Raw genomic sequence first — 12,057 nt, 5'->3', positions numbered from 1 at the left:
ATACAAGTATGAATGTGTTAATAGAGTGATATGTCCTCTTTGAATAAAAAAGATTGAAAAAAGTTTGAAAAAAGGCTGCACTCCAAATGTATTTTAAATCAATTCATTTTAGGAAACCATTAGATATTAAGGTGAAATCATATTTCATGAAGCAAGCAAATATCATTGGCATACAGTATTTATACTAATGCTGTCAACTTTAGCATCATCACACACAGGTGGGTTTGTGTTGGGTAAATCTTGAATTTAAATTTTTTCATGTCATTCATGTTTAAATTTTTTACCAACTGAAATAATTCTCCACAGTAACATTACAATTGATATGCAGGTGAATGTTACAAGCAAAATAACTCCCAACAAAGCAGCGATGACATCAATGGAGTTGTAAACAAACCAGGACATTTTGTGTGACTGACTCTGCAGATGACGAGCTCCTTTATATCTGATGACATATTCTATCCAAAACACTGCCTTGTCCAGTGGTTTCATGGGCTGATCTCTGTTCAGTCTTGAGAGCCTCTGCATATTTTCCCTGTAAGATGAATTGTAAAGAGCCGTCTTAAGGGCATCTCCAAAGATGTGTCTGTCAAGCTCGGCAATTTCCACAATCACAGCTCCTCCCTTTGCTTTGATTCTGGAGAGGTTATCAGGTTGATCAAAGAATAAGGGAAGTCCAACTACAGGAACTCCGTGGTAAATGGCCTCCTGAACCCCGTTAGTGCCTCTGTGGGTCACAAACACTGGCGTTTTGGGATGTCCTAAGAGGTCTTTCTGTGGCAACCAGTTGACTATTAATGTGTTATTGCCTAGGTTGGCTGGCCTTTGTCCCATATACCTCCATACAACCTTCTGAGGCAGCTGGGCAAAAGCTGCAGCTATCTCCTCAGTGACACCTCGAGGAAGCTTCCTGACCAAAGTTCCTAAGGTCATCATTATGACCCCGTGATCTCCAGAGCTCTGGACAAACTCCTCCAAGTCTGCAGGGAGTGGCTTTGGGGGCTTGCACTGAAATCCACCCATGTAGATTATATTTGGCATTGTTGGACGTGGAAATTCAAAGAAAAAATCATTCCTCATAAGCCAGATATCTGCATCCAGGAAAAACGTTGAGTAATCCACATCGGGACCAAAGCACTTCTTAACTACTGGTTTATAATAAGGTTCTGCGATGTATGACATTGTGAACATCCCTAAATTATAGCTCAAAACATTTTTTATTCTTTGTGGGAAAGTCATCTTATCTGTCAACTCTGTTGCAGTGAAAGGAATGTATGACAAAGGTGATGGGGCAATAAGGAAATGAGCTTCACCTTGAATGGTCCATCTGACATTAAAAACGAGAGGAACTTGGAGCCGACGTGCCAACATTGCCCCAACACCGGCAAAGGGGTCGGTCAAAACCAGGTCATATTTGGCTTCATGGAAAGACTGCATCAGGTTTTCATCTTCAAACATCTGAATGACAATTTGACTCCTTATTATATGGAGCTGAATAAACTGGTCCAAGGTCAACTTCTCTATCTGAATGTAAGTCCAGATTTTAGACCAAAAAGATGGATTTTTACCCTGAAGCCTGATATCCAGCTGTCGAGACAAAAAGCCTTCAATGTTTTCCTTAAATCCACCAGGGCTGGGAACAGTGACAGAAGTGTAGAGAGGAGACATTTCACTGATTAACAAGCTTTCGGACGGCCGAACCACTGTGACCTCGTGGCCTTTGACATGCAGCTCCTCTATGATCACTTTCATATTTATCCAGTGGCTTCCGTCCAATGGGAACACCAGGATTTTGCCCCCAGATGCACTGGAGAGGGTAAATAAGAGTAGAGCAAAGGTGATCAGAGACAAGGGAGGCACCTTCATATTGACGTCCCTCACAGGCCTTAAAAATGCACAAAAAGAGATCAAAATGCACATTTTTGTCTTGACAATCATACTATAACATGAAATGCAGTGTAGGAAAATAACTAAGAGCGTTAACTCAAGTACTGTAATTGAGTACAGTTTTGAGGTACTTGTACTTTGTAATTTGATGCTAGTTTATATTTCTTCCCCACCACATTTCAGAGGGAAATATTGCTGTTTTCACTCCCTACTTTATTTGAGGGCAGCAGTTACTTGCAAATGTTACAATAAAGACATCTATGTCTGAAAAATACACTAAAGTTAAATTGTGATTCCAGCTCCTTGTCACACTTTAGATGTCTAAGAGTTGTTGAGCATTCAACAACAAACAGTACACGCAACTACCAAGAATTGCACAAACCATGTTTCAATAAAGCACACATTCGTTGGCTGTTTGTATTTAATGTGTCTATAACAGAGGTTTTTATTAACACTTACCTAAATCCAGATACAGGAAAGACAATCCAACTTCAAAGTGTCAGTTCAACCACTGTATCAAATATTCGATACGGTGTTGTGCACAGTGGTGAATGAACCTCCGAGTCTATAAAAGTCACTGGCTGGCATTTAGTTATATATAATATAAGAGGTGTCCTGCTGTTTATAATTTATTTACCTGTTAATCACTTGTATAAAGTCCATGATATTGCAACTGGAGTTAATGTTGTAAGCAGAACACATTGATCTGTTGTGCCATCTAGTGTCAAGTCAGTGTATTTGATTCGAAATTGCTCATGATTGTTTAGCTGAAGGGAGCAGTAATGTAAACCAGTCCATTTTGCCAAAGCTGGTGCACCAATGTTGTGGAATACTAATTTTCCAAAAAGTACTGAGTCATAAAAACATACCTCTTAGATACAAAATTGGGTTTTAGACATAAAATTACACAAACAAATATGCATAGAGCCAAATACTTATTATACAAGGGTGGGATAAAAGAAACAGCTCTGAAAGGTTGTTGATTAATCAGCTTTCTCACAGTAAACTCAAAACATTTTGCATATTGCTGTCACATGATAACATTATCCATTGCGGTGTTTACATAGCTTCTTGTCAAAACTAAGTTACTTTTTAACCCTCGTCACAGGTTGCATTCAGGTGATGGCCAGGTCAAAGAGAGAGTTTTCACTCCCAGACTGTTTTACCTGAATACTTTTTCAGGGACTTGGAGATTTACAATCATACAGATGTTTGTTTAATACATCTTGAAATTCAAATGAAAACGCAAAAAAGCAAGGATTAAAAAACATGAACATAATTAAGTAGAAATACATTATCTTGTGCTTTAATATTATGTCATCAACTCATGACCAATGAGATTTATTTTGGGACTTTGTTGGGGGGGTCCTGATACTCAGGTTGAAAACCACTGCTCCAGTCTTTGCATAGTTGTAATGTCTCATCTTATAAATAAATCTGCAGGGTGGAGTAAAAGGGATTTGAAGCCATCTGCTAACGTTAGGATTTGGGTTGTCATAGAATCAGCATCTGAATGAAAAAAGTGTAAAGGTCAATTTAGTTCTTATTTATAATGTTCTCTTTAGGATAGGAAGATTGTTGATCTGGCACGCACATGCATTTTTGCTTATAGTGAAAAAGAGAATACTGAATCACACTAAACTACAAAAGAGAACAAGGATGACACAATAAAGTCAAAGAATGATTTAGTTTGTGGTCCTTGATGTGAAGATAACAAAGATGCAAAGGTTCAGGTAACGAAGCAACATTACCTGAGCCAGCACAATAAATACCTATCATTACCACTAAAATCTCTCAAAAACAAATAACCAAACAATTATATAGCTAGATTCCAGCCAGAAGCTAACTTAAGCCATGAAGTGTGACATACTTCTAGAGAGAGAAAGGACAGGGATGATGGGAAATTAACTTTCAGGTATAAGCTTTGGTCGATCCCTGTGGAGTTATCGAAATTATTGAGGGGGTAGTTTGGAGCATATTTTGTACCGCGTCATAGGTATTCTGCTCACACCTCTATGACACAGCTTTAAAAAATCTGAACGTTTTTGCTTTACAAAGGTAGTACAGGTTTGTGTTGGACAGCATTATACTGCAGGATTTATCATAGAGCTATAAGAGGAGCCTTAATTATATCAACCAAACATCTTGCCTGGTAATCAAGCCCTTTTCTTTTCAATGGTTTTTATCTTTTTATTTTTTTCTACATTGTAGATTAATATTGAAGACATCCAAACTATGAAGGAACACATATGGAATTATGTGGTAAACAAACAAATGCTCAACAAACCAGAATATGTTTTATATTTTAGATTCTTCAAAGAAGTTGAATGAGAAGGTGTGTCCAAACTTTTGACTGGTACTGTATGTAATGCAGTTAAAAATAATTGCAATTAATCAAATATCCCAACAAAAAAAACAACCAACACACAGTGGCCCTGTGGCTTTAGGGGCCCCTGGAGGCCAAAAAAACAAATGATGTTGTGTAATAATAACTAACACCTAAATAACACAAACATATACATATATATATATATATATATATATATATATATATATATATATATGTGTGTGTATATATATATATATATGTGTGTGTGTGTGTGTGTATATATATATATATATATATATATATATATTTGTTGCACTTATTGTATTCGTATAAGTTTGTTTCTGAACTGTACTTTTGCTCTGCTTTATGCTCTTAGATGCTTGTTTAAGAAATGAGATGCACTTATGACTTCTGGTGACTAGTAGTTCTCTTGAATCCCTATGTTGAATACACTTATTATAAGTCTCTTTGGATAAAAAGCGTCTTCTAAATAGACTGTAATGTAATGTAATATAATATATAGTTAATTCAAAAAGCTCATTTGTGCACTGTCAGTACTGTCAGACACCACTGACAGTGAGCAGCACAGCCCTAACCCTGCAGCCCTTTGTTGTTGTTCTCACGCTAATGTGCGAGATCCGTAGACCCGGCTCTGCTGCGCGGTCACATTCCGCCCCGACTTCCCCTCCGCCAGCGGCCTGGTGGTTTGAGATGAGTAGAAGATGTCGGTTTCGGGGCTGAAGGCCGAATTGAAGTTTTTGGAGTCGATTTTTGACCCGAATCACGAGCGATTCAGAATCATAGACTGGAAACCGGACGAGCTCAGCTGCCAATTCAACGTAACCGGAGAGAAGCTGCTGATCATTCACTGCAACATCACGGTGAGTCCGGGCCGGCTCCCTGCGCAGCACAGGCTCCCCGCGGTCACCGACTATCGACTGGAGCGGAATATCACTCCGCGGAAGCTTCCCCCCCCTCCTCCGTGTTTACGAGTTAAAACTACCACCCAAGTGGTCGCTGTTTAATGCCATATCGTGTTTAAAGCCGTCGAGATTTCACTGTTCGTCGTTTATTAGAGAAAACAACCCCGCTCTGGTGATAAATTCACTTTGGTGAAAGTGTAGCTGCAAGAAAACGCCGTGTTTTTTTTTAATGCGTTTCCAGGAAATAGACGGGTCCCAGTGGCGGACGTGTATTAGAGCTGTGACGCTACGTTTTCTTTATCAGGACACCAACATGTGTGGAAAGGGTCGATTAGAGCCAGTATACTCAGCCTAAACAACCAATAATGTGGGCTTGGCTGTGAAGAATTATGATAAAATATATATTTTATTCATGCATTTCAACATAAACTCTTTGAAGAGGTGTGTATTTATATTATTAGTATTGTAAATAATCTTAAAAACTGGTGCAAAACGCGTTTAGTAAGCCTATCTAACGACTCAGTCTTTGTCATGGCACCTGTATTTGTATGGTTCAGGTGGTGCAGATCACTCACACACCATCCAAACAGCCTGACCACATCCTACATCTCTCCCACACACACACACACACAAACACACGCAGTTACACTTGTGCTCGATTTTGAGACACACACAGACATGGCCTGTTAAAATGTTTTCATAGCCACGTCATGTTGGGACTCAAGCTGTGTCAGTAGTCCGCTTTGTCTTTTTTGATTCAGCTCAATCTTCAAAAAGATGCGAGAGTGCAATCAGTATTGCAATATGAATTTAGAAAATGAGAAGTGAATTACTAAATCAATCCAGTCCCGACGGTACCCAAAGCCCTGCACGTTCCCCACGTCTGATTATCTGGATCATGTTGGGCTGAACACACCTGATTTAGACAATCAGTTCTAAGGAGAGCAGGTAGAGATAGATAATACTCTAGATATAGTTCAGACCCACTGGTTATCTGTGTGGATACACTGGTTTCTTGACCAGGTTTCATGGGACATGATCCAAAAGTGAGTGTCTTCTTTGAATTTGGATTTATTATGGTTAATGCTAGATCCCCACTAAAGATACGGAGATAGCTGAAAGGTTGAATAGCGCTCACTTCGACATACAAGTCATTATTATTCGTACACTATTTCTGAACACTCTGATATATCTGGCTTGGCGCTTGACAACACATACGTAAGTGTCTGAAAACCAAACAATGATAACTAATGTCAGCCAGGATCTGTCATACAAGGTAATTAAGACCAAATTAAATGGTTATTGCACGGTACTTTAAACCCCCACGTGACTAACATCAAACTTGACAACTGCCTTTAGTTGTCAAATTACTTTTGTTGGCGTGTTGTAAATATGGGAGTCTTTCCCATCACTGGCAATCCTCCCATATATACAATGACACTGTTTTATACACTCCCAGAGTCATAACCATAAACCTCACCATTGCTGTGTAACTAAGTGCAGTATATTCTATTCTGGAAATCGGACATGGGATCCTTACCACTGAGAATAATTACCAGTACATTACTTGAGCTCATTTGATGGACTCCACAACAGTCCAACTATATATTTTGTAACCCACTTTACCATAATCTCCTGGAGATTATAATAAATCCTTTTATTCTTCATTCTGTTGCACCTTCAATCATAAACTGATGGTCACACATTATTTAAGAGCTATATTAAGGTCTCATTGAAGATACAGGACAGCACTCAGACACCTCAGCACTGGAGATACTTCCACCGCCCTAAAGCTGCCAAATCATTTTGTTCAGTGGGTGTCTATGTGGGCTAAGACTTTCAGTCTGAATTAATTTATTGCTTTGAAATACACTTTACCATTTTATATAGATTAGATATCCCTGGGCACCTTTTTGTTTCGGTGGTTCTCTGTTCAGTGTTAGTATACAATCTGTAGACAATAAAACAATTAACATAAAAGCAAGAGTGGCTAAATTTCTATGTCCACGCCTTTTGCAGGAATCTTATCCCTCAACACCCCCAATATGGTTTGTTGACTCCGATGATCCCAGTCTGGCCGAAGTGTTGGAGCGCTTAGAGGATGTCAGAAAAGGCAGCACATTGGTAAGTTGGCTGAAATTGATCCAGCTTCAGAGAGACTTGCTCAGAATTAGAATGTCACATAAGTTTATTGCTATGACAGTGGAAACTTGGTACTTGGCACTTTGTTTTTGATAGAATTGTTTAATCGCGGTGAGCTTTCAGTAATTTAAGTCTTATCTTGATGATTTCACCCACAGCTCCTTCAGCAGTTGAAGCGCCTCATTTGTGATCTCTGTCGGCTTTACAACCTGCCACAACATCCAGATGTAGAAATGCTCGACCAGCCTCTACCCGCTGGCCCGATTACCCAAGAGCGAAAGGTACTCACTTAAAAAAAAAAGAGTAAAACTAAATGTCTTTGTGTTCCATTTTAAAATGTTTGTCAACTCACAACACTTCTCATCACTGCAGCATGGGCCGTCAGATGAGGTGACCTCTGAGGAGGAAGAAGAGGAAGAAATGGGAGAGGTACCTATGTGTATTAATGACAGTTCACTGCATTCATGTTCTTCATAGCTTAAAGGTCCACTTTGTTTCACATCCTGTTTCTAAACATAATTGATTCACTGACAGCAGGACATTGACCTGGACCAGGACCTGGACCATTACGACATGAAAGAAGAGGAGCCCGTTGATGGGAAAAAGTCAGAAGATGACGGGATTGAAAAAGAAAATCTGGCCATCTTGGAGAAGATTCGTAAAAACCAGAGGCAGGATCACTTGAATGTAAGCACTCACTGTGGTTTTTTTTTTCTTTATTAAGTTTTGCAGACTGTAATGTAACACATTCTGTTCGCTGAGAAGCCTGAAACACTATACTCTCAAGTGTCAGCGCAAATAATGTTCACAAACTGGAACTACAACCTGAAAATGACATGAGTAGCATAAGATGGGAAATGCTGATCAAATTCCTGCTTCATAGATAAGTTGTTTTCTACACAACGAGGAGAGATAAAATGTTAAATAAATCCATGTTTAGCGTTCAGGTTTCGCAAATCTGGATATTTTGCCAATCAGGAACCATTTGGCTAAATGTTACAAATTATTGGACACCCAGTTTCATCAGGTTCAGATGAACAGTAACACAGCGACCAAAATGCAGACTCATCGTTCCATTAATTGCTGACACTGTGTGGCTGCTGCCGCAGAGCAGAAAGAAAAGCACGACTGTCCAGCTAAAAGTTTAGTTTGCATCAGGCAACGCAGAGGATAAAAGATGCCAACTGAAATCATGACTAAAACACTAGACTATATTTGGTTAAGTGATCCAAACATAACGGAAAAGAACTGACTCATATGGCTGAATTAATTCAGATTCTATAAAGGTCAACATCTTATAATAACTGCATTTAAACACGTCATGATCAAAGGTTTCTCTTATGCGCACAAAGAAGAAGAGTTTATTAACTTGTAACTTTTTTTCACCACTCTGGTGGTTGTTTCCAATGTTGAAAATGCTCAATTGATAGATTGTCGATTGACAGAAATGTACAGGACTTCCATCTCTGGGATGTCTGATTGCCCTGGTTTGGCCCAGCCCACCTTTATAGTAAACTTCATCTTCTTGTCTGTTTGTGATTTGAGATGCAGGGTGCAGTGTCTGGCTCTGTGCAAGCCTCAGACCGCCTAATGAAGGAACTCAGGGAGATCTACAGATCACAGAGTTACAAGACAGGTGACTGCGATGACACATCTCCACACAGTGATGACTTTGAATGTTTGACCATCTCATCAGCAGATTGAAGTAAAGCTCTGTGTGTTTGTGTCGTGTGTTTCACAGGTATTTATTCATGTGAACTAGTCAGTGACAGCCTTTATGAATGGCATGTCAAGTTAAGGATGTAAGTTCCCACATTAATTTGCTTTAAAATTTTCAAATATTGCGTTCTATATTGTTTTCTGCTAGATTTGACTTGTTGTTCTGTATTACAGGGTAGACCCAGATAGTCCTTTACATAGTGACTTGCAGGTCTTAAAAGAAAAAGAAGGAGTGGACTACATTCTGCTCAATTTCTCTTATAAAGTGAGTCCTGTAATAACATTTGTCAATTGTTTTATTCGGGATGAGAGTTTTCTCGAGACTTAATGTTTGTTTGTTTTTCCTCACCTTACAGGATAATTTCCCTTTTGACCCACCTTTTGTACGGGTTGTCTCACCTGTGCTCTCCGGAGGGTGAGTGTGTTGTGTTTAAATCACCTCTTTGTGAAAATCTCTACCACGACGCAAATAAAGATATTGTAAAACTCAATTTGAAGCACAACAAATTTGCATAAAGTCAAGTGAACACTTTCTTGATGAAATGAAAATACCTGCTTTCGTGTTTATCATCCCAACAATCAACCTTTATACTGAACTCTTCTTTTTCTTTTCAGTTACGTTCTAGGAGGAGGGGCCTTGTGCATGGAGCTTCTCACAAAACAGGTTTGTAAATGAGTTTGATACACGGTATGACAGAATTTTCCTCAACTAATAACAGTGGAGTTAATGGTGCTTTGTGTTTGTTTTCAGGGCTGGAGCAGTGCCTATTCCATAGAATCTGTCATTATGCAGATAAATGCAACTTTGGTTAAAGGAAAAGCCAGGGTGCAGTTTGGAGCCAATAAGGTAACTGATGTCATTAGTGCTCTGTGTGCTTTAAGGTTCTCTATCTGATATTCAGAGCATTAATATATCATCAAACAACTGTGTACTATTTAAAGATATAGTGGAGTAATCTTTACCTGAGCAGAGAATGAAGTCGCTCTCCCTCTGTATGTGTCGTTATCTGATCTTCTCCTTGCTTCTTTCACATAGCCGGGCTCGCCGCGCATGTGTTTTGTGCATGTGAGCGTGCCCCACTTATTAGCTCAAGGCCAGTCAGCAAAGCACATAGAAGCCTCGGACTACAACACCCACAAAGGAGAGCAACTTCATTCTCTGCTCACGTAGACATTAATACGCTATATCTTTACATTGTAAATAGTGGTTTGCTAATATATTAATGCTTTTTTAGAGAACTTTTCAAATGAACAAGGCTGCACAACATGATGTTTGGCCACCTCTAAAGACAAAAGTGTTAATAGCCGTTTCCAATGGCAACACAGCGAAAAGCCTGTTAGTGTTGGTGAGAGGCGATGAATATTATAAATTGTGATACTAAGACACACTTCAGGACAGTTTCTCATTTAAGGTTTTCTTGATGTTGCACACGGTTACGTATGAAAATCAGTTTTCTGAAAAATGGAGAAAAAAAGTGTGGAATGGGGTTTCAGGAGCTGTACCACGATTAAACCAGTAGTTAATTTGAAGCATACTAATGCCCTTAGACATCTTACTGTGTAGCGGTCGAGTTTCAGTTGAGAGATCAAGTGAAGGGAAAAGTGTCTCAAGTTAAATCATTGTTACACCCATCATTTGTATCTTGTATCCAGATGATTTAGCTGTAGAAGCAATTCCATCAAACCATAAGATGAAGAGAAAGAGTTATGAGAGAGAGAGAGAGAGAGAAAGTTCAGCCAGACACCAACCGGGAGAAATTACATTTTGTGTTTTTTCGTTGATTCTAGTTGTTTATAGAGTTCCTTCTGCATAGCGAACGATTTCTGTGCATCGAACACATTTTTTTGTTTTGTTTCTCAGAACCAGTACAATCTTGCCAGAGCACAACAGTCGTACAAATCCCTTGTGCAGATACATGAAAAGAATGGTGAGTAAATGTTACTAAATGATTTGGCCTCAGTTAAACACACAGTGATATGGATCCAATGGCAAAGGGATTTGTCTTTGTGTCTTTACAGGCTGGTACACACCACCTAAAGAGGATGGATAAGGAGCTACTACCACTATGCACTGGGAACATGTCTTTGGGTCAAAGTATCTTGTTTTCTTTGGAATATATCCCCCCTCACTGGGAATATATCATCTTTTCTGCCGGAAACAATCTGGTTGGCTCGTCTGACAAGTATTCCTTCGCCCCGGTCCAGTAAAGACTTTTTATTCTGGTGTCACTTTGCTTCTCCCCTCGTTGTTTTAGTGAGGAGGATGATGTGAGGATATCACTAGTCCTCTTTTCTAAATATGCTCATTTGTCTTTAAAAAAAACTTTTCTCCCTTCAATTGTGGGGAAATGCTTTTTCTTTAGCTGCTTTGACAAAGTGGGCTTTACAAACAGACAGTTACCCCTCTAAATGGGACTTTTAACAGAAGATTGACACGGAAGCTCTTGATGTGGCACCTCCTGCACCTGTTTTTATCTGCCACATTATCCCCCTTTTTTTTTTCTTTTGGAAACTAACTGGTACATAAATGCAAATATTATAAAAATTATTATTCAGCTATTGTTTTTATTATTTGAGCATCCTAGACAATAAAGAAATTTCATATTTTGGAAGCTTATCTTAAAATTGAGCTACCGCTCGGTATCTTTTAGCTCTTACTTTTTAGAATATGAGAAGAATATCGGGCCAAGCAGAATCAAAATGCTGGGATGTTGTTGAACTAAGATTGACTGTTGTCTGTGATCAAATCCACCAGTAGATGATAATAAAACAGCAGCAATGGACATTAAATATCTCAGAATCTCCATGTTACATATCTTGGGAGGAGGAAACGGAGATACATTTTCACCAGGTGATAAGATGACCGTTAAGGCATCATTTTAGAAGTTTTAACAGACCTAAAGAGCTTCTTTTTTTTGCCTCATTTCTGTTAATACAGCAGCCCCGCAAGCGCTCAGTTTGGCTATTTGTCTTTTTATTGATTAAAGACGCAGAGGTTGATGACTAAAATGAAGCCCTGTGTTTGTAAAGCTGTGTGTAAACAGCATCTTGCATAGGGGG

General features: G+C 39.0%; 2 protein-coding genes across 3 annotated transcripts; one reads left to right on the top strand and one right to left on the bottom strand.

The window, feature by feature from the left end:
- Positions 1-259: 259 nt before the first annotated feature.
- LOC129107710 (UDP-glucuronosyltransferase 2A1-like) lies at positions 260-1,764 on the bottom strand. Its single transcript, XM_054619210.1, has one exon. It carries the CDS (start codon positions 1,747-1,749, stop codon positions 262-264), a length of 1,488 nt encoding a protein of 495 aa, XP_054475185.1. The 5' UTR covers positions 1,750-1,764; the 3' UTR covers positions 260-261.
- A 2,788-nt stretch (positions 1,765-4,552) lies between these two features.
- Positions 4,553-11,122, top strand: LOC129107707 (ubiquitin-conjugating enzyme E2 Q2-like). Of its 2 annotated transcripts, none has more exons than XM_054619207.1 (13): positions 4,553-5,094; positions 7,156-7,260; positions 7,437-7,559; positions 7,651-7,707; positions 7,813-7,965; positions 8,824-8,914; positions 9,020-9,080; positions 9,172-9,262; positions 9,354-9,412; positions 9,613-9,661; positions 9,749-9,844; positions 10,859-10,925; positions 11,017-11,122. In XM_054619207.1, the coding sequence occupies exons 1-13, from the start codon at positions 4,936-4,938 to the stop codon at positions 11,046-11,048; spliced, it is 1,143 nt and encodes a 380-aa protein (XP_054475182.1). In that variant the 5' UTR covers positions 4,553-4,935; the 3' UTR covers positions 11,049-11,122. The 2 variants fall into 2 exon arrangements, with proteins under 2 accessions (XP_054475182.1, XP_054475183.1); XM_054619208.1 differs by having other exon boundaries at positions 4,554-5,094; positions 8,830-8,914.
- The last annotated feature ends 935 nt before the right edge of the window (positions 11,123-12,057 follow it).

The sequence above is a fragment of the Anoplopoma fimbria genome, chromosome 19 (genome assembly GCF_027596085.1).
Source record: "Anoplopoma fimbria isolate UVic2021 breed Golden Eagle Sablefish chromosome 19, Afim_UVic_2022, whole genome shotgun sequence".
In the NCBI taxonomy this organism is placed as follows: Eukaryota; Metazoa; Chordata; class Actinopteri; order Perciformes; family Anoplopomatidae; genus Anoplopoma; species Anoplopoma fimbria.
This window is presented reverse-complemented; position numbering and strand designations above follow the sequence as displayed.

What these genes read in the sequence shown, in the direction of transcription:
- LOC129107710 (XM_054619210.1), bottom strand. Translation starts at nt 1,749, where the DNA reads ATGAAAGTGATCATAGAGGAGCTGCATGTCAAAGGCCACGAGGTCACA.
- LOC129107707 (XM_054619207.1), top strand. Translation starts at nt 4,936, where the DNA reads ATGTCGGTTTCGGGGCTGAAGGCCGAATTGAAGTTTTTGGAGTCGATT. An exon ending in TCATTCACTGCAACATCACG is followed by an intron (nt 5,095 to 7,155) that starts GTGAGTCCGGGC and finishes CGCCTTTTGCAG; the next exon opens with GAATCTTATCCCTCAACACC. An exon ending in TGCAGTTTGGAGCCAATAAG is followed by an intron (nt 9,845 to 10,858) that starts GTAACTGATGTC and finishes TTTGTTTCTCAG; the next exon opens with AACCAGTACAATCTTGCCAG.